Consider the following 20,029-nt stretch of genomic DNA (forward strand, 5'->3'; position numbering starts at 1 on the left):
ATCTCATCTGCCTGTCCTACGCGTATGAATCGTCGTTGCATGGTGACATTGAGTTACAAAAACACAGCACTACTGCCTAGGCGGCCCACTGATGCAGGCCGGCGGCCGCGAGTGAAAGGAAGGGGCGCCGCCGTCCGCGGGCCCGGCGAGCGCTCAATAAAACTGACCGGGTGCCAACAAACGTACGCGCCGCTCGGTACAATAAACCTGCGTTGGCTGGCCGACATCAGTCTCGTGAGTGGACAGCCGGTGTCGGCCGCGTGACACAGTTTTTCTAGCGCCTCACGCGTCGCCGGAGCGCCGCACTGATCAGGTGAGACGGTAAAACATCACGTTATCATAACACGTGGCTAGATCGCCATAATGAAGTACACAGCCTTAATGCTATTGATATAGCTGTTCATTAATGCAAGGTGCATGTAGCACAAATTCACGCTCACAAATTCATATATGTATATGTATATGTGTATATATATATATATATATATATATATATATATATATATATATATATATATATATATATATATGTAATTGTCGTATATATATATATATATATATGTAATTGTCGTATATATATATATATATATAAATATAATTTCATATATACATATACGTATACACATATATATAGATATATAGATATATATATATATATACATTTCATATATACATATACGTATATACATATATATATATATATATATATATATATATATATATATATATATATATATATATATATATATATATATACATATATATATACATATTTCGTAAGAGCCTGCTTCATTTTTCGGCGGATTTTTCAGCGACATCATTTAGCAAAGGGACCTAAAATGTCGTGTAAGTATGATCGCGAAATTGGATGCACAACAAGCAGCGTCTTCTATGGCCTTCATTGTAATGTGTGCGAATGTGTATGTTATATCAGCTCTATGCTTTTGGAGGTTCCGCATGTTCACCGACGTAGGGGTCCTATTTTCGAGAGGAGAATGCGGGAAAAAGGAGAAAAAATTGACAAGAGCATAATGTAGATATGGCAAGCGTGTTGCCGTTAGCGCCAATATCCTTTCCATCTATCATAATCAAAACATATACCAGTTGAAGGATGCTTATTTCATCACCTTTTCAACACAAGCTTCTCACAATATTCGCCAACTGTGTAAAAACTCTAATGTGGTCAGGAAGGCTGCTAAGGCTACTAGGAATTGTCATGCCAGATGGTTGTGAATGGATGGTATGACACTCATGTTATTGTCTGCTGCTTCATCAATCATAAGAGTGAATTGAGCACGTTTGGTGTTCTAGCGTTTGGTGTCCTACTATACGCTCCTCTTCGCATCCAGCCTCGCACGAAACGAATGCTATCGAGCAAGACATTTTCTTCCTGTGGGAACTGAACTGTCCCTCCATCAGCCAGCCTATGCCAGATGAGTTTGCGCGACATCTGGACCAGTAATCTAAAAGGGCTTTGGAAAATACGACTTAACGGATGCTCTGACCCATACAGAGGGAGTTAACTCACTTAACTCTGTATTATGTGTTCAGTGAGCTCAGATGTTCAGATGAGTTACCGACCTTCATTTACCAGGAGGTACTGGTTATTTGTTTAGCAAGTACCTCCTCCTATGCTGAAGATCGATAACTCGCCATGAGAACCCAACACACATTATACTAAAAAACCGGAAACTGAAGGCCTTTGTTGCTGTCATCAAGTGACCTGCTATCCGCAACGAAGCCTGGGCGAGTGCATCTTTGGGAGAATGAAGTCACTGAACTATTTCATTCTTGCCACAAAAAGTGGCGCCACTCACCTTAAGTGGTGCACTAACTGACTTGTAGCATTTCATCAACCAAGAGCTCGGCGTACAGCAGCTTAATCCACGGTCCAGTTCAGCAAGTTCAGTTCTGTGCGTTTATTGTTTGAAATCGTGTCATGCTGACCAGCGAATGAATAGCCGATCTTGCCAGCCGGGGCCATGTACGTCTGCCCGTAGGCGGACGTACGGGGGCCGGCCACGGGGCCTTGTGATATGCCACAGTGGGAGGGTACGGTGGCTCTAAGCCAGACGTCCGTTCTCAGTCAGGAACGCTCCCAGACAGATCTGGGGCGGTGGGCACGACGCGCACATTGACTGCCAAGCAGCAAATCATCGCCGAAAACGAATGCCATCAAATGCCAGCATCGATGAGCGTTCTACACTCCTGCCCTAGACACCCGTCCTGTTCTGAGTGTGCCACTATGTTCAGTCACGCGTGTGCCGCTCTGTCCAGTGACGTTATGACGTCACGCGTGTGCCCTGGAATGCTGGGCGGCTCGTGTGTAATCCCCCCATCGGAACGAGCTGGCCCCCCAGCCCATTCGTTCCGCGATGGTTTATATATATATATATATATATATATATATATATATATATATATATATATATATATATATATGACATGTATCACACTTTTAGCCGTCGGCAGCTATCTGTAAGATGCGAATCGGTTGCAATCTACCATGTGAAAATGACGTTTTTGTCAATTGGACGTTGACAATCATACCCACTCAGCAAATGCAATACGGTGGATCGGAAACGGTCCGTCTGGTAACTGCGCGCGGCATATCTTATTTGAATGTGGGCAATACAATCCGCTGCGGCCATGCTCCTAGTGCACATCATGGCAGAACAGTACAGATACCGCCAGTGCAATCTGATGCCCAAATATGACCCAAACCATCACTCGGCACGCCTGATTCGTCTGGCCGACTTCTGTGGCGATGACATCGGTCCCAGAGCTCATGCCTCCGTTCAACTCCGGGTACATCCGTTCGCTCCGTGCGCGAGGCACGCGCCAAACACAAAAGGTCGGGCCGCCTCTGTGCTTGCGAGCGCGTGAGTGAGCCCCAAGGCAGCTTTAAGTCGCCACCTATCTGTGTGTCGCTCAGCTTCAGAGGACATCGAATTTGAACGTTGTCACTGAAGCCAGACGGTCAATTCTGTTTATCATGATATACATCACATATAAGTAGTTGCACTGGCTGCAAAGACTGGTATGCATCACTTCAAGTGTTAATGAATTGAATAAGAAAATAAATACAACACGAACCTGACGTGTTTGCAGCCAAGGTTAATATGTGTGACACTGATCTGCACAATTTTGGGATGAACACTGACTCAGGTGTCTTGCCCGCATGCCTGCATCACTCAACAATGTACCTACAGGTACTTTACAAAAGCATGTAAGCATGTCAAAGTTTGTGAGTGCACAGCAATATGGTAAAGGAAAGGTTGTTCATTTACTCAATACTTCAAACACGGATATGACATGCCTGACTTTTTTAATTTCGTGAGACACGTTTTAAGATAGAACTGTGTCTTTATTAAGATAACTTTTTTAATCGGGTGTGCAATCGGTTGCACTAAACCTAACTTGGTGTGAATTTATATTTTAATCACACATTTACGTTTTCACGTACAACTCATTACAAATTCATGACTAGATCTTGAGGAGCATCCAAATTTGGCTTATCTTTCACATTGGTAAGAACGAAAAAACCTGGACAACCAACTACGCCGAAGATTTTTTTGAAGATTTTCAGGCCATATCAAGGAGAAATTCATCATCTAGGTACACTTGAGACAAAATTAACAGCTGAACTCCGAAATTCCCAACCTTACTATACTTGCAATCGTATTCACGTGTCTTACACAAGCTGTGACAGCATTTTGAGTGCATTAGGTCAACACTGGTCGTGGCTTTCACTGCCCTGAAATACATTCATGCCACGCAATACGTTCAGTTTTCCTCTACACGGAGAGAGAGGCGGCTCGGGGAACTCGGCACAGCTCAGTTCGAAGCAGTGCGCCCACACTAACTGCGCAACGTCTCAGCTTGACCTGTGACGCCACTATCACATTCAGAACGTACTTGCCAGGCCTATCTCTCACTGCTTCTTTCACTCAGAGACGCAAAGAACTCAGTATCACTAGAAGCATTATCCAAACAAACTTGCCGAATCTCCAAATCTAACCACCGTCGCCGCCACCAACCATCGACTGGCCGCCATGTTGAAAGTAGTTCCCTCCGTTTAAGCTCCGCCCCCTGCGATGTGCTTGCGCGTCGCCCCGGCGCTGGCCCGGCCCACGGCGGGTGAATTCGAACAGGGCCGCGGTGCCGCGAGGCATCGGACGCCGCGACTCTCAGATGGAGCGCTGGCGCGAGGAGAGGGGCCCGTCTGTGGGACACTGTGGCGGTGAACCGCCCTGACCACATGTCAGGCAAGAAAATAACTAGCCAGAACGTGCCACCACCGGACACTGGTCCAACTCAGAATACCGCTGCGAGGGACCTGTGCGCTTTTGTTGGTTGGGTGGCCTCACCTGTGAGACGCAGTAGGAGCAGGTCTACTTGGCCACTGAGCTGGGGTGAGGCGGGGCTGGCGCGGCGCCGCTGGGCATCGCGGCGCTGCTGGGCGGCTGGGCCAACGCTGGGTCGGCGCCGCCCAGCAGCGGCTGCTGCGTCGGCTTCTCGTCGGAGTTTGCTACCCCCGCAGCCAACTTGGACGCCTGCGACTGCTTCTCTTGCTCGTTCAGTTCCTTGATAGCCTGGATCTCCTTCTTGAGCTTCATGCGTCGGTTCTGGAACCAGATCTTGATCTGTCGCTCCGTTAGACAGAGCTGGTGCGCCATCTCTATCCGGCGCCGGCGAGTCAGGTAGTGATTCGTGTGAAACTCTTTCTCCAGCTCCAGTGTCTGGTACCGGGTGTACGTCTGCCGGCCCCGTCGCCGCAGGCCGTGCGGACCATGACCTGAGGGCACGCGGGGAGAGACGCTCAGACACAGTGTCGTTATCAAGGGCGTGCAAATGTCACGCAAGGCACTGCAAGGGCATGGGCACTGGGCGGAGACGAGTAGCTTGGGTGTTAATAAGTCCACGATTAAATTCAAAATTTCCGATAAGACCAAGCGCACTTTGATTGCAAATTAGCTGTGATGAGATAATGAAATACACAAGCCAACCGCATAAGAAGTGCATATCATTCTCAATTATCAATAAAGCAAGGTTATCGAATCCCAGCATCTGCACCAAAACCAACTCGTCGACTAGTCCTGGTGAATACCCTGATGATCACTGTCCACACTTCGAGTACACATTTTCTCCGCTAGGTGAAAGGAGCCCACCGACGTTCGCGTTACGTCGTCAGCACCCCGGCATGCTATCCCGAACACTTGGATAGGTCATAAAGGGTAGAATAGGGGTAATTCGAGGCATAAAAGTCAACTGAGGTAGCACAGGCCGTGAAACAGAGCAAGATACGCGGGTGGGCCGGCCGCCAGGGGCGAGTGCAGAAGTTGTCGAACAGGACTGGTGTTGATCAGGACCGGGCATTACTGGCTGCCGCGTGAGGCAGCGGGGCAGGGCGACCAGGGCCAGGAGAGGAAAGCGCGCTTAAAGGCAATTCCTTACTTTGCAGCCAGGCGGGGTAATTGGCGCGCTCCGAGGCTGAAAACAAAAGGAGAAAACTTAGCTGACTGAACACGCACAGATCCATGAAAGAATGCGAATCGTGACCACGTACGTTGCTGCAGGCAACACAAATTACAATCGCTTTGATAGCGTCATTTTTCATACGTCACACAACGTATTAAAACGCGTTCAAATGAGCCATTGCCTCGCCTGCACAGTTTCTCCACTCCCATCGAGAGGAAGGTAACAGGCAGCTCCCCCACTCCCATCGAGAGAAAGGTAACAGGCAGCTCCCCCACTCCCATCGAGAGGAAGGTAACAGGCAGTGCCAGGTTGCACAGATTGGTAGCTCGGTGGAAAACAACAAGACCCTCTGGTGAGGTAGCGGGACGGCATGGGATCAGCGGGGCATGTGGAGTACCACTGGTCGGGGGAAGGACGAAGGTACACAAGTCGGGGGATGGGGTACAAGGATACACCGGTCTCGGCACGGCACTTGACGGCATCGGACGGCATCGGATGGCATCGAATGGCAGCAGCATCAGCAGGAAAGTCGGCGCGAAAAACTTACCAAACGGCTTACCGTAGTTCTCAACAACGCTAAACAATTCAAGAACGCTCAGTAACTTTGAAGAACGAGACAGCCCGCACGGACCGGGCTTGAGAACTCTCAGTAATTTTGATGGAAGAGAGCCTGCACCAACAGTGCCTGAGAGCGCTCAGTCATTCCGACCAGAGAGACAGCTCGCACGAACCAGGGCCTAAGAACTCTCAGTAAATATAACGGGAGAGATAGCTTGCACGAACAGGGCCTGTGAGCGCTCAGTCATCCTGACCAGAGAGACAGCCCGCTCGAACAGGGCCTGAGAGCGCTCAGTCATTCTGACCAGAGAGACAGCCCGCTCAAACAGGGCCTGAGAGCGCTCAGTCATCCTGACCAGAGAGACAGCCCACTCGAACAGGGCCTGAGAGCCGCTCGAATAGGGCCTGGGAGCGCTCAGTCATCCTGACCAGACAGACAGCCCCCACCCCCACCCCGCACACAGTGTGCAGTGTACCGAAGCCACACGGAAGACCGTGGAGTCGCTGGCCGGACCTGCTGAGCCCATGAGTCGACATGTCAGAATTATAAAGGAACGTTTGATAAAGAAGTGTTCCGATAAAGGAACCTTTTTAACCAATTCAGCCTCCATGAGGGTTAAAGACGGGCGGACTGACAGGCATGACCAGTGGTGTAGCCAATGAAGTGGGGTTTATGTGGTCGTGTCACATCCCCTCCCCCTTGTAGAAGGCGGTGCCCAATGACAGCGAAGGCCCCAGTGCATTTTGGCATACCAACCGTCTCTACCGTTGCTCTGGTAGGTTTTCCGCCCATCTCTCCCAATGTGGTGTGAAATTGCCGCCAATTTTTCACCATTCCCTGGAGCATTCACTGCACGTGTTTCTTTAAACCAAAAACGTATCTGTCATTTCTGACTTCCGAGTAGAGATGTTTTGCTTACGACCCTGCACGGAGATCTGCGGTCGGTGCGGCCGGCGGGTGGCAGCCGAAGGGTCTGCCGATCGCCGGCGGTGCCAAAGACACGGTGGTATTTACGGTCACTCACGTCCCCAATGTTTGCTCAAATCACACAAGCCTACATGCCTGCGTACTCAAAATTAAACTAAACATGCACATAACATGCATAAATCATATGTTAAAGCGATGCATGACTTTTATAAGTTGGTGCGCCAAGCTGAAATATCCCAGGATGTGGGAAAAATTCACCTTTGTTGTGGCTAGTGGGGCCAATTCTTGACGAAGCAACACAACACTTATAACTCATCCCAAGATCTCGCTGAGACCAAACCACTGGCTTTTCCCGCCAGTCTATATTACTTTTGGTTTGGAAATCGCAGGGGTGTCCCCGATTCCCCCTCCCCCTCATCTCCCCCGCCTCCAATCCATTCGTCTTGTGAAAAACGGCGAATAAGGGCGCGATTGCCGTAGAAAGTTTGAAACATCAACATACGGCGCTTCAAGCATCAAAACGGCATTACAAGCTTAGGATGGTCCGCAGATTAAAAAACAGGGCCTATATGCGACGAAGTGGCGCCCTTTGTTATGCTTCAGCCCCGTTCTGGGTGGCATCTGGGCTATGCCACTTCCTAGACCTAGACGAATAATTATCATGATCCTGCTCCTTTTGTACCAAATAGCATTCTGTAGGTTCCCAAAGGTGTTATTTTGCCAGCTTTTTCATGTGTTAGGCCAATCTGCAAACTGTTAACAGATTTTCACACGATGACACCTTGGATTGGGATGAAAAGCATTTGACTGCAATATGTAGCAGCTTTTAAAAGTACAGGATGGTCCAGATAAAAGTTAGCCGATGTTTCTCTCAACAGTGGCAAGAATATTCTTCACACGGTCGTGACTCTGGTGGTGTTCAAATACTAATGGGATGGCAAAACATGATCAGCGGCAGCAGTAGTCATCAGTCGCTCCACACCAATAAAATTGTGACTACTTAAGGTACTAGATTTATCAATCAAGACAGGAATAGTCTTGCTTGTCTTTTTAGGCATATCACAGTAGTGTACCCAAAACTTTTCTGCAGGTTCTCAACTGCATGTCAGGCACGTCATTCTGCATAAAACAGTCTTTTTCACCTCGGGTCAACTTCGACGAATGATGGAGGGCGCCTGTTCTCATCGCTCCCAAGGGCTCGAAATACCGTGATGTTTCTTTTCTTTGAACTAACCCATTTTGAGTATTGCAAAAATGCATAATCACGTTACCTGGAGATGGGAAGTCATTCCAAAGCAGGACAAGTAAAACTTGAATCAAATACGAAAAAGACATCAGCAATGCAAGTTAAGGTGGCAGAGAACTTGGGAAAAAATCAGGTTTCGGAGTCGGTTGCTCAACCGCATGGACCCAGCCCCGCCCGCCGCCGCCAGTTTCAAAAGTGTCACACCTGCTGATGCTACTTTCTATGTTATCTTTAGCAGTAATGAAGGTCTGGTTTCCACTGGTGATCTCGATGGTCTTCTGCACTTTATTCAGGACCAACAAACCAGTGGCTAGGCCTAAGGTCTGATGGCTGATGCCAGTGCCATATACGTTGGAGACCTCATTGCCAAACATATCCAGGATGTCTTTGTGTATGGCTGCTGAATGCAGAAATGACCTAAGACCTTACTACTTGTCAGTATGAATCACACTGAAAAGCCCTGATCCCCTGAGATGACTGGAGAAATTGACGTGCCAGCTTGACATAGCACGTATGTGTTAGTCCCAGAGAAATGTATACAAATAATCATTAAAATGTTGTGGTGGCCAGTGGGAGCTGCCAGTCCTGCGGGGGCTGCAGTCGTGCATCATGCTTACCGCGCTTTGGACTTCCTTTATGAACTGCAATGTCGCGTCATGATGCAGACGTTTTACATCTCAGTATAGCAAAAGCGTGGTCGTCACAGCAAAATCGCCACACAATTGTGATCTTCGCATTAAAAATCAGCGCAAGATGTGGTTGGTGGGCCATGCCCAGCAGTGGCTCACCACTGTTTTCTGACTTCTGGAGCAGCTAGACCGTCAGGGAAATCGGCCCTGCAGCCTGACTCTGGACCAGTGCTCTGCCATATGAACATGACGTCACCAGTGCCACTCCACTGAACCGCCACTCACAGCCTGCCATACCGCTCACGGCCTGCTATACCGCTCACGGCTTGCCATACCGCTCACACCCTGCCATACCGCTCACAGCCTGCTATATTGCTTACAGCCTGCCATACCGCTCACAGCCTGCCATACCGCTCACACCCTGCCATACCGCTCACAGCCTGCCATACCGCTCACACCCTGTCATACCGCTCACACCCTGCCATACCGCTTACAGTCTGCCATACCGCTCACAGCCTGCTATATTGCTTACAGCCTGCCATACCGCTCACGGCCTGCTATATTGCTTACAGCCTGCCATACCGCTCACAGCCTGCCATACCGCTCACGGCTTGCCATACCGCTCACAGCCTGCCATACCGCTTACAGTCTGCCATACCGCTCACACTCCGTCATACCGCTCACAGCCTGCCATACCGCTCAAGGCCTGCTACACCGCTCACGGCCTGCTATACCGCTCACAGCCTCTCTCGTCTCTGAAGCAAGCGCGCTGCAGCCATGAATTGGGAATGCTGTATGGTAGATGGGGCAGCAGTCACACAAGTCATGTTTGAAATCGCCATTATTTTGCGACTTTCCGACTAAATGACAACCGTTTTGATAGTTTTACCGTGCCAACTTTCCCGGAATTTCCCAAGCTTGACTGCAGCTTCCAACTGGACAGATATCAACCCCCAGCACCCACAAAACATTACTATATCACTTTACACACAACAAAGGAAAGCAGCGCCATATGAACGAAGGAAGTTGGCGCCCGCTGGCTGGCTGCCAGCTCTGGTTTTCATTTGCTGACGTCACATCGTTCAGCGGTCGCTTCACCGGATCATAATGCTTTTGCGACTTAAAAAGTTTTAAGTTGTTATTAGGAACTATAAGCAAACAAGTGTTACATGACAGTTGAGGATATTTTGTTTCATATTCGGCACAAAATTAGAAGAGGAAACCAGAGATAACCCGCCTTTTCATATGCTGATCCTGGCGCATGTAATTAGCCCAACAAGCCCAACCGAGCTCTCGCAATATGTGAAGGGTACGTATTTCCCCGTGCAGTCTGGCATAACAGGCAACAAGTCTGCTGTTACCCGCGCTTTTTGTTTAGTCTTAGTTGTCCAATGCTGAACACCCACCACGACCAGGCTCCCCGGAAAGATCTTCGGCCATTTTTTATTGGTTTGCCTTCGAACCAATCGGTTTGCACAACATTGCGTGTATTTGATCGCTGTGTTAAGAGGATTAAATATCATCATCGTCAGCACTCGGCTTCTTAGGTCTCTTCGCGCCTATATCTCTATCGCTGTACCGTCGTCAGAGGATTGCGTGACGATGTACACCGCATGTCAGCTAGTTTCGTTCTCTGCTTTAATAAAAATGTAGCCGTACGCTGAGCATGCGTATAAAAAGAGCTCAGTATCGCAATCGCGACAGATGCACTGTATCGGGGATGGTGGGCCAAATCAAATAAGCCTTAGTCCAACACGTAAGGTGTGTCGCCACCAGTCGAGGATATCGGTATGCATCGGATCAACCCAAAATAGGTCAAGTTGGGCAAAAAATGACACGTTTCTGGACTTACAAGAAATTTTGAGCACCTTTGACTAAGCAAAGTTTGTTTTAGAACACTTCTTTACGCAAAGGAAATAAAAATAGTGTGCTTTTTTAAGCATGACACCTCTGTGAGCTGAAATTTTGGCATTTTTTCATTTGTCAATTTTAAATCTTGACAATCATGATTTTGGCCTCCCAAGACAGGGTTGCTCCCCTCAAGCGGTGTTCCAAACCTGCCCTTGCATGTGTGCAAACCCGTAGTATGCTACATCGCTACATTTTTTACTTTGTTGGAATTCATATTTTTATTTGAAATGTTCTGATAACACGCAAGTGTTCAGGTCAATGAAATGTGGCATTGTCAAGAAAAGCGAAGAAATGCACGAGGACGAACGTGGTTAAACGGCATGCATGAATGACTGTTTGGATAAAATGGCCACTTAGGCAAGGCTAATTAAGGCAAAGCCATCGTTGTCGAAGATAACATTCCAACGCACCAACATTTCAAGATTTGTGGAAAGCCGAATGGTCGCACAATGAAGGGGCAAGCCAACATGTCAGGTGCTGATTCAGAGCTTAGGAAGTAAAGTCGTCGCCAGAGCACGCACCGACTGCCTTTTCGGCTGCGGTGTGGTCACCCCTGTGCCAGTAATGTAATGGCCGTCTCGCCCGAGAGGTTACGTGCGGGCCAGCTCTCTGGCTTCGCTCAAGTCATCATAGTGAGACTGCAACACTTACCACGCGGGAGCTGGGAAGGAACGTCTGTCGCCGGGAAGGCAAAACAAAATGTTCAATGGCTCAGCATAATCTTTAAAAAATGTCATCAGATTTGGCTAGGGCTAGGTTTTGAGTGTAATACTACGACAGGTTGTAAGTGCTTTCAGGAAGGTTTCCCACCTTATTCCAAAACAAGTTTGGATGCCTACCTTTGGTCTTCAAACTTGGTCACCAAACTTCAATGCATGTTCCTCACAACACCAAGCCCTGGAATTTCCCTGTTTATATAATTAACCCAAACTTTTGACTCAATAAGTCAAAAAGATGCTAGGAAAAACCAGAAGGCGTCAACCAGCTCATTCAAACCGTTTCGGAGAAACTAGTCAACTACCCGAGGCACCATATTGTTTTGGCTTTTGACTGCAGCACCATACTAAAAGCCAAGATAAGAACGAAGCAAATGAGGCAAAAGGGCACGTTGCAAGTTTCTACATATTTTGGTCGAAAACTATTGTTAAATATGCCCAATCCCTTTATCATGAGCGGGAGGGCTGTTCATAATCCTACGCAGCGTATGGGGGCAGGGGGCGGGTCTTCTCCTGCCGTTTTAATAATTGTGAAAGGTGGAGTGGCGAGACTCACACGGCGGGTGGATAACATAGAGAGCAATATTGTGGGAATCATCCCCAGACCAATATCTTTAAGGTAAGGTGAGGTCTAGAATTTCAAATTTTGAATGTTTTGTAATGCCATCGCGCTTGGCCGGCAGCAGCTGATTTTCCGTAGAAACAGCTTAAGGGCGCAATCGGTAATTGATGAATTATCCACACGTATTGCTTGACAAGAGCAGTAAACACGAGCTGCCATTAAGCTTAGGGTACAACTTCGACCAAGGACATGACTCACATATCGGCATTTGTGCATGTGACAACGTTGAGGTGGCCCAAGATTGCTTCAGTCAACCTTTTACGAACTGGACATGAAACGATCTCGGCCACGCCACCATGAACTTGATGTTATAATGCATTACAAAATGCATTGAAAAACATGCCAATGTTGTCAAGAGCATTTCTTACTGCATATATTCCTGGAATGCATTAGCACCAACTTCCACGCTCGGACGTCGCGCTGGCCGTGTTGTGAAATTGACGGACCGCATTTTGAAAACGTACCTGTCAATCCTGTCCTTAGTTATTTTAAAGACACGCTAGGTACCCATTTGCAGGCACACACAACAGCATGCATATTTGGCATTCACTCTGGAAATACTGACGAAAACGGAAGGGAGTTCGCCTCCCTCCCCCGCTCCATTGCGCGTAGTAAAGGATGTCTTGGCCGAGCCAAACAACACCAATGCCGCGCCTTGAGATAATGAGTGAAGTTTCTGGACATAACTCGGAGACGCATTAAGAAGTGAGTTCCATAATTTCAACATTTCTCTCATCGGCCGACATAAAAATCCAGCGAAATTTCAGATTCAATCAAACAGAGAAGGCCGTTCCCCTTCAAACGTCAAGATCGTTTTACTCCAGCCTGAGGCATGCTTCAATTTTCTCTAAAAGGAAGACAGTAAGTCTGCTGGAGTCGCCTTACCATCCCCCAAGCCCCATAGAACACTCTTGTCTCGTCTTGTTTCGAGGTAACTGGCCCACTATCATGTCGCTCCTGTATGAACGGTCTGAGGAACGGCGTCCCGTGACACCCTTTTTTCTGGAGTTACTTGCATTCTGTCTGGCGCTCGCCGATTGTACGAGAAGGCTTTGGGAGTGTTTAAATCACTGGTTGTACTAAGAGACCATTGCCTTTTTCTGGCCTATTCTATTCTAACCCTCCTACCCCGCCTTCTTCTCCCATCATCGGTGAAGAGCAGTCAAAGTTCGCTGATAATCATCATCAGAAGTATCAAATCAAATTGGGATACAAAGCATCTGTTAACATCATTTCTATGTGAATAAATATCATCGGACCCCAAGGATATGAAGGGGTAACTCTGGGACCAAAGCCTTTGGTGATCATCACGGCACGGATGCCCTGCACCACCTCCGCCCTTCAGAGCCTCTTCACTGCGCGGCTCGCGTGTTGAGGGACATCACGGCACGGATGCCCTGCACCACCTCCGCCCTTCAGAGCTTCTTCACTACACGGCGTCACTCGCGGTTGGCAATGAACCACACGAACCGAGCTACAGAACGTTATATCACGTCCCATTGGGCCGAGGGTGGCACCGCAGGGGTGCTAATCGAGAGCCATTAGTTGCATGTCGCTGTTAAATTCTGGGTTGTTATTATCTAAAAATGAGGGTATCATGCCAATAACAAACTTTGATTTCACTCATGGTCATCCGTAGGCGGCAGCAGTATAATGATATTTCAGACTGATAACTTTTATGATGGCCATTCGACGACGACCTCCATCAGAGTCCTGACAATTATTTAGATACAATGGGAAGACACTAGGGCCTGGTAGAGGCCGTCTGGGGTCCGACAAAGGCGAGAAACCCTTCAATGCGGCAGGGGCCAATCCGTGCTTATTTCCAATCCCCATTGGTGGGCTAAGGTGCACTTCTTCACGGTTTTCCGTTTTTATTATTTTACGACGGATTTTGCTTCTTTGTTGTCTTTTAACCAGTTGCCCGTCCATCCTTTCATTGCACTCTTATTCCTGTGGACCTTTGTATCTCTCGAAATTTAAGCTTTTGATCTTTCACCTTTATATAACTGTCGCTGTTGAATTCTGCCCATTTTCGCCTTATGCCTCGATTCGTAGCATAGGCCAAAGGCCGAGACAGCGGCATCAGAGGCGGAGGCAGCAGATGTTTAACAAATAAGTGCACAGGCACGAATGTTACAGCTAAATTCGCCTTCCCGAATCCATGGGGTGAGACACATCCCTCATGTGACGAAAATACGGTGTGGACTCAAGCGTGTTGCAAATGGACCATTCGCTCCAGTAGCCAGTAGGTGCACGTAACAATGGACCATATGCTCGTGAGTAGCCAGCAGGTGTGCGTATTCCTGGGGTACCTCATGAAAGTTTGATATAGAGAGACAGAGAGATCAAGATGTGACCAGGATAAGTTGCTTTGTCGAGGCTCTTCCCCCCGACGCCAATCTTGAGGCTTAACAGCGCCAGTGATTTATCAAACATCATCAGGCTCCTTGCTCCTCAGCCTTTATTCATTGGGATCAGACAGGTTTAAATATGTAAGCCCTGTGCTCATTAATAACGTGTTTGTTACTCGATAACTGTCTTAAGATGAACAAGTGCTGCCGTCTGCAGCTGGTGGTATAAGGAGGCCTTTTGCGGCTGCTGGTTTATAAAGACCTTTTGCGGCTGCTGGTATATAGAGGTTGTTTGCGCCTGTTGGTATGAGGAGACCTTTTGCGGCTGCTGGAATCAGGAGGCCTTTTGCGGCTGCTGGTATATGGAGGCGCATGGCTGCTGCTTACGCCTTGCGTTTTGGGTCAATATAAGTAAGACCCATTTCAACAGTATATTGGGACTGCAATTTACGCCCGGGCTATGGCCCAGTCCGAATGTCAAGAAATTGTCCCCGTATGTCTTGTTTCAACTTGCGTACGAAGGCGATAAATGAATGGTATCGTCTATTTTGCCCTTACGTTGCTTGTCGGAGGTGATTTTCTCTCCCCCACCCAGCCTTGCAGCAGAAAGCAATGGAAGGCGATTGCAGCGATTTTTTTGCTAAAAGGTGATAAAATGGGTAAAGCTTTACGTGTCGGCAAATTATTTAAAAGGGATAACACTGGGACACATACTGTAATTTTTGGATACTTGACTGCCAGTGTAAGGCCTATTTAATAGGTATTATTGGCTTTGTTTTGTTTTGTGTGTTTTATTCATTTTACATGTGAAATCTTGAGCTTCGTCGACTTTGGGAAGAGAGGCAAAACAGCGCGGTCTGAATTTTGAATGAGACATTCAAGCACATGTGTTGGCCTTTGTATTACAAGTCCATCCATGTAACCTAGCAACCCCTTCGTCCCCTCCAACACTTGTTTCAACTGTTACGTTTCCAAACCCGTCTCTTGCAGGCACCGATGATAGCGGGCGGACCATCTCTCCCGGAGGCCTCTGCCCTAGTGAACCATGCTCGCCTCCCCTCCCCTCCCCCCCCCCCCCCCCCCCCCCAGCAGCCTGGCAGTGTTCTGGGCACCCGATGATAACCAAAGTGGTTAAATATTACTTTCTTTCCTTTGGCACGAGGAGCGCCAGGAGGACGCTAGATCGATTATCATAGATGAACTGTTCATATGTGAATGAATGAGCTCTAGAGAGGCAACGGTGCATGGTTTAGCGTCACATCCCTTACGCACAACCCACGTCACCCCCCGTGTACGGTATGACTGCGCGGGTACGGTATGACTGCGCGGGTACGGTATGACTGCGCGGGCACACGTTACCAGGAGACGCCCAGCACCGGCAGCGGCCGCTAGCCTTCCACTGCCCAACTGGTCGCCTCTTCAGTCCACTGGCGGCCGTCTGCGTGGCCGCCGGTGGTCGTCTCTGTCATGGCAGCCATGTGTGGTGGTTCCCAGTCATGTGTGTCTACCTCCGCCGAAGCGTCGGCGGTGATGTCCAATCGCCGGGCAGAAGGGACGGGAGCCGGACTCGTCTGGGCATCCGACGGCCCGCGGACATGAGACCGGCGGCCGCCGGACAGGCCGGCCCCAGAGTAACGCCCCGGCTGGCCCCAGCCCGGCCGATTTATTCACCGATATTTCAAACGGGCCGACGTATCTTTGCAACTCCGAAAGCGCTGTGCTAAATCTCGCCGGCCTTTCCGACGGCCTGGTAAATCTCCTCGGCAGCCGCCGCATCTGTGAGATCGACGAGCGGCAGCTGGCAGGCTGTGCCCCGCGGCGGGCTCCATGATTGCAGACCCGGTGTGGCCTGGAGCATAGGGGCGTGATTTCACTCCGAGTCCGAGCCTAAAAATTAGGGGTGTGCTTTTCTATAAAATAATTGACATAATTATCCCACGTGATTTTCTCCGTTGGGTGTGTGTATAACATTTTGATCGTTGAGGGTTAACCTTTCATTAGGCCTGATTTAGAGGTCGTGTAAGTCCTCACGATACTAGAATTTCGGAAGACTCCCATCACTTTTGGTCGTAAATTGCACCTAATACGTTCTAATTATCTTTATGGAATCGTCCGACAAGAAACTTCCATGACATTTCCATCAAATTTCGCCATAGTTGCATTAATCCAGTAATGTGTCCTAACTAGCACGGAGGCCTGTTCCGTACACGCCGTGCCGGGTAGGTGGCTCACCAAACGTCCCTCTGTCCGCAGCACCTACAGCTTTTGATACCCGCGGCGGTCGTGGCGCGGCGCCGAGACAAAAGCGGCGTCCGGCATCGGCGGGGGTGGCGGCGGCAGCGGGGCAGAGCACGCACGGCCGGCTGGCCGAGCGCGGTCGATACTGCCTAGCCGCGCGCTGATTGGTCGTCGCGCCGCTCGGCCATTTTGAACCGATTAAATCAGAGCTGACGCAGTTGGCAGCGGCCGAACACGAGATGCCCGGCCGTCACGCACTGGCCGCATCCCCAGTGCGTGAGCCTGGGGAGCGCGTGCCGGTGCCAGTCAGCGGTGAGGACGCGTGCTGCGTGGATATACGGTGCAGGCAATGGGCGTTGTGACGTCGAATGTCTGGCGTTGCGTGGTGAGAGTGGCGAGACCCGCCATAGCCGCCTTCTCAACTTCGCCTCCATGTGCAGTGATCAATATGTGTGGTTTTTAATTGCGGCTGTGTCGTAGCACATCCTCGCATTCCCTGTGAATTTCTTAATATTGTCCATATGGGCTATGGGTCAGAATGTTTTTGTATGATTTTTTATCAATATTTATTCGCGATCTTAAAGACCCTCGCTTAACTATATTTTCGGCTAGGTTAGAAAAGTTTTCACCCAAAGCATTTTGTCCGATGAATGACTTACCACGAAATGTCAAAATTGACTTTCAAGGTTAGCCCGAGCCCCCTATTCGATAGCCACAAAATGTCGTATCGATCGGTGCTGTTACGCAACTTTCGTGCCTCGCTTGCGCCCCACATGCTGTGACTTAACCACGCAACCCAATGCAACATGAAAACGTAATTGTAATGCAACAAAAGACGAAAGGCATGCCGTCAGGACGCTCTTGTGAACTCGTTTTTGTGATTTTGCAAATTATGTCTACGTTACTTCTCAACACAGTGAAACCAGCGATGTCACTGAGAATGACCTCCGATCAATGTGTATATGCCAGCACGTGTAGCATTCTCAAGGAGCGCGCAGTTTTCGCGTGCACTGAATCAGCTGTCTGAAACAGGTGTGCCTCGTGCTCCTGGCGAACTTGGAATACTTATAAAGCTGTGTTCCGGCTATAGCACGTAAGCTTCCGTACAATATTAAAGCATCAGAACGCAGCCGTGGGGGAATTCAGCCACAATCCTCTCGCCGTAAACCGGTCTGCAGGCGCTGATCGTGCACATATTGTTTTTTGGCTCCTCACTTTCGCCAGGATTGCAATAAGCACTGAACATAGACGCTAATTTGCACCTACATTTGCAAAGATGATCGCAAAAATATGGGTTTGTTGCTGGCGTTTTCTACCTAATACTGATGCCTGCACTGGTGCCTCACGGGCGCAAACGTGGCGAACAGGCAGATTGTGGCCACAGGGGTCGGCAAAGCGGCTGCGCCGATGTTGGGAACATTATAAATTAGCCCCAAATAAAGTTTCTTTCTGCGTGGTAAATGTGCATCACGCACTCTTTCCATTCATACGCCGGCCGTTGGGAGCTCCATTTGGCGCCGTATCCCAGGGGCGCGCGGTACTAACGTGTCGTGACCAGCCCAACGGCCGCTGTGCGCAGGCCGCCGAGCCGGCGCGTCAGACCAAACACGGAGGAGAAGCTGACGCGCAACTTAGTTAACGGCTGTTTAACCATTGAGCGCAGCTGTCTCATTGAAACTCGAGGATGTCGTTTTCGGGGACGCAGGCAACAGCATGGCCTTATAGCGGCTACAGACAATTTGCTCGTTTCTTTGGGTAAACTTCAAGGAAGGACACAAAATCGTCAAATCAACCGCGTGTAGAGCTTTGTATCTCTCCCAATGAGCCCCAGTCCGTCCATATTCGTCTCATCTTCAGTCTGCACCAACCAAACTCTGCAGAAAACATAAAAACGACCACAACATATAAACAGGGATATGTATATCTTTATACACATTATATATGTATGTATATACACACACACACATATATATATATATATATATATATATATATATATATATATATATATATATATATATATATATATATATATGCGTGATGTGTGTGTGTGTGTGTGCGTATCACGCAATGCCGGACAAATGCATATCTGTACGTGGTTGAGTTTGAGTGTTGACTCACACTGCAAAAGATAACCTTTGCGTGAGAGCGCATGTGTGTTTTGCTTATTACTGACTGCGCTTCGCTCGTGTTTTATGTGCATGTTTTAGGTGCGTGGAGTGGCAAAATCATTTTGAGAGGGAAGTTTAAAACGGATAGACGATGTACACTAACAAATATACATATATAAAGACAGCACATGTCTCTTGGCTAACTACGTTCTACATTTACAAACGTCGTCAAGCACAGCGTGTGAAGGATTGCGAAACTTAACCGGCACATAGCCAAAGCCCGAAATGCTGTACTCATTAAGCTATCATTATAGCTATATTATATATCAGTTTATATATATATGCACATCAATATATATATATATATATATATATATATATATATATATATGCCAACAAATTTATCCATGCTCCAACCTACTTGGGCCTGAACTGCAAGAATGCCCGTTCCATGTGCGTCACATTTGTACAGAGCTGTTATAATTAGCTGATGGCTTCATATATCATGCCTGCTTCTTGCGTAGTTGTCTGTCTAGGACAAACATTAATGCTCCGAGAAAAAATGCTCACTAAGACCCTTGGATAAACCCAATATGTAGCAGCTAAAGCAATAGGCGGCGCAAATGCCCCACGCGCACTGCCGCGGAAGTCGAGCTGTGAGGATGACTTGCTCTCATTTAATACGACTTTTGCTCGACTTGAGCGGGCAGCACCCATTTGCCTCTGGGTCTTTTGCTCGACTTGAGTGGGCAGCACCCATTTGCTCCTGGACCTTCGCTATTTCAGATGTTGTTGGATGCGGGGATGGGATATGGGAGGGATCTGCGATAAATTGACCTGGCAGGTAAAGGCAATGGTAGTAGCGAGGTCGGGATCAGCTGGGCCTTTGTGTACGTGGGTTAGGCATGCCTTAAGTCTGATAAGACAGCCCATGACTATCTGGCGTCATTCATGAGTGCCGTGCTGACAGGGCTTGATTGGACATGTCTATCTCCGCCAATAAAATTGAGACAAAGAGCTAATTTGTGCACAGGTTTGAAAACAATGATGGATACAGCCTGCGCATAGGTTGCACGATTCAGATCGATTCTTTTTTAACAGCCATCGGCTCCAGTTACGACTTACATTGAAGTTTGCTAAGAACGCATCGACGCACGTATGGTCTACCCGAAAAGGCTGCGACTTACCAATCGTTGACCCATTCATCTTGAATCGAAGACAGGTCTGCCTGTGGC

At 48.4% G+C, this 20,029-nt stretch overlaps 2 protein-coding genes across 2 annotated transcripts in view; both read right to left on the minus strand.

The window, feature by feature from the left end:
* The window catches only part of LOC119098011 (homeobox protein Hox-B7-like), a 46,089-nt gene extending 41,644 nt beyond the window's left edge, over positions 1-4,445 (minus strand). The window contains 1 exon segment of the mRNA XM_037220943.1: positions 4,371-4,445. The gene's annotated coding sequence lies outside the window, so the exon portion shown is untranslated.
* Positions 4,191-20,029, minus strand: part of LOC119098012 (homeotic protein ultrabithorax) — a 46,703-nt gene continuing 30,864 nt past the window's right edge. Inside the window, exons 3-5 of the mRNA XM_037220944.1 lie at positions 5,458-5,493; positions 4,490-4,798; positions 4,191-4,225 (exon numbers count right to left, since the gene is read on the minus strand). Coding sequence (XP_037076839.1) covers positions 4,191-4,225; positions 4,490-4,798; positions 5,458-5,493 — 380 coding nt within the window. The remainder of the gene's footprint in view (positions 4,226-4,489; positions 4,799-5,457; positions 5,494-20,029) is intronic.

The sequence above is a fragment of the Pollicipes pollicipes genome, unplaced genomic scaffold (genome assembly GCF_011947565.3).
Source record: "Pollicipes pollicipes isolate AB1234 unplaced genomic scaffold, Ppol_2.1 Scaffold_4740;HRSCAF=5597_pilon_pilon_pilon, whole genome shotgun sequence".
Lineage (NCBI taxonomy): Eukaryota > Metazoa > Arthropoda > Thecostraca > Pollicipedomorpha > Pollicipedidae > Pollicipes > Pollicipes pollicipes.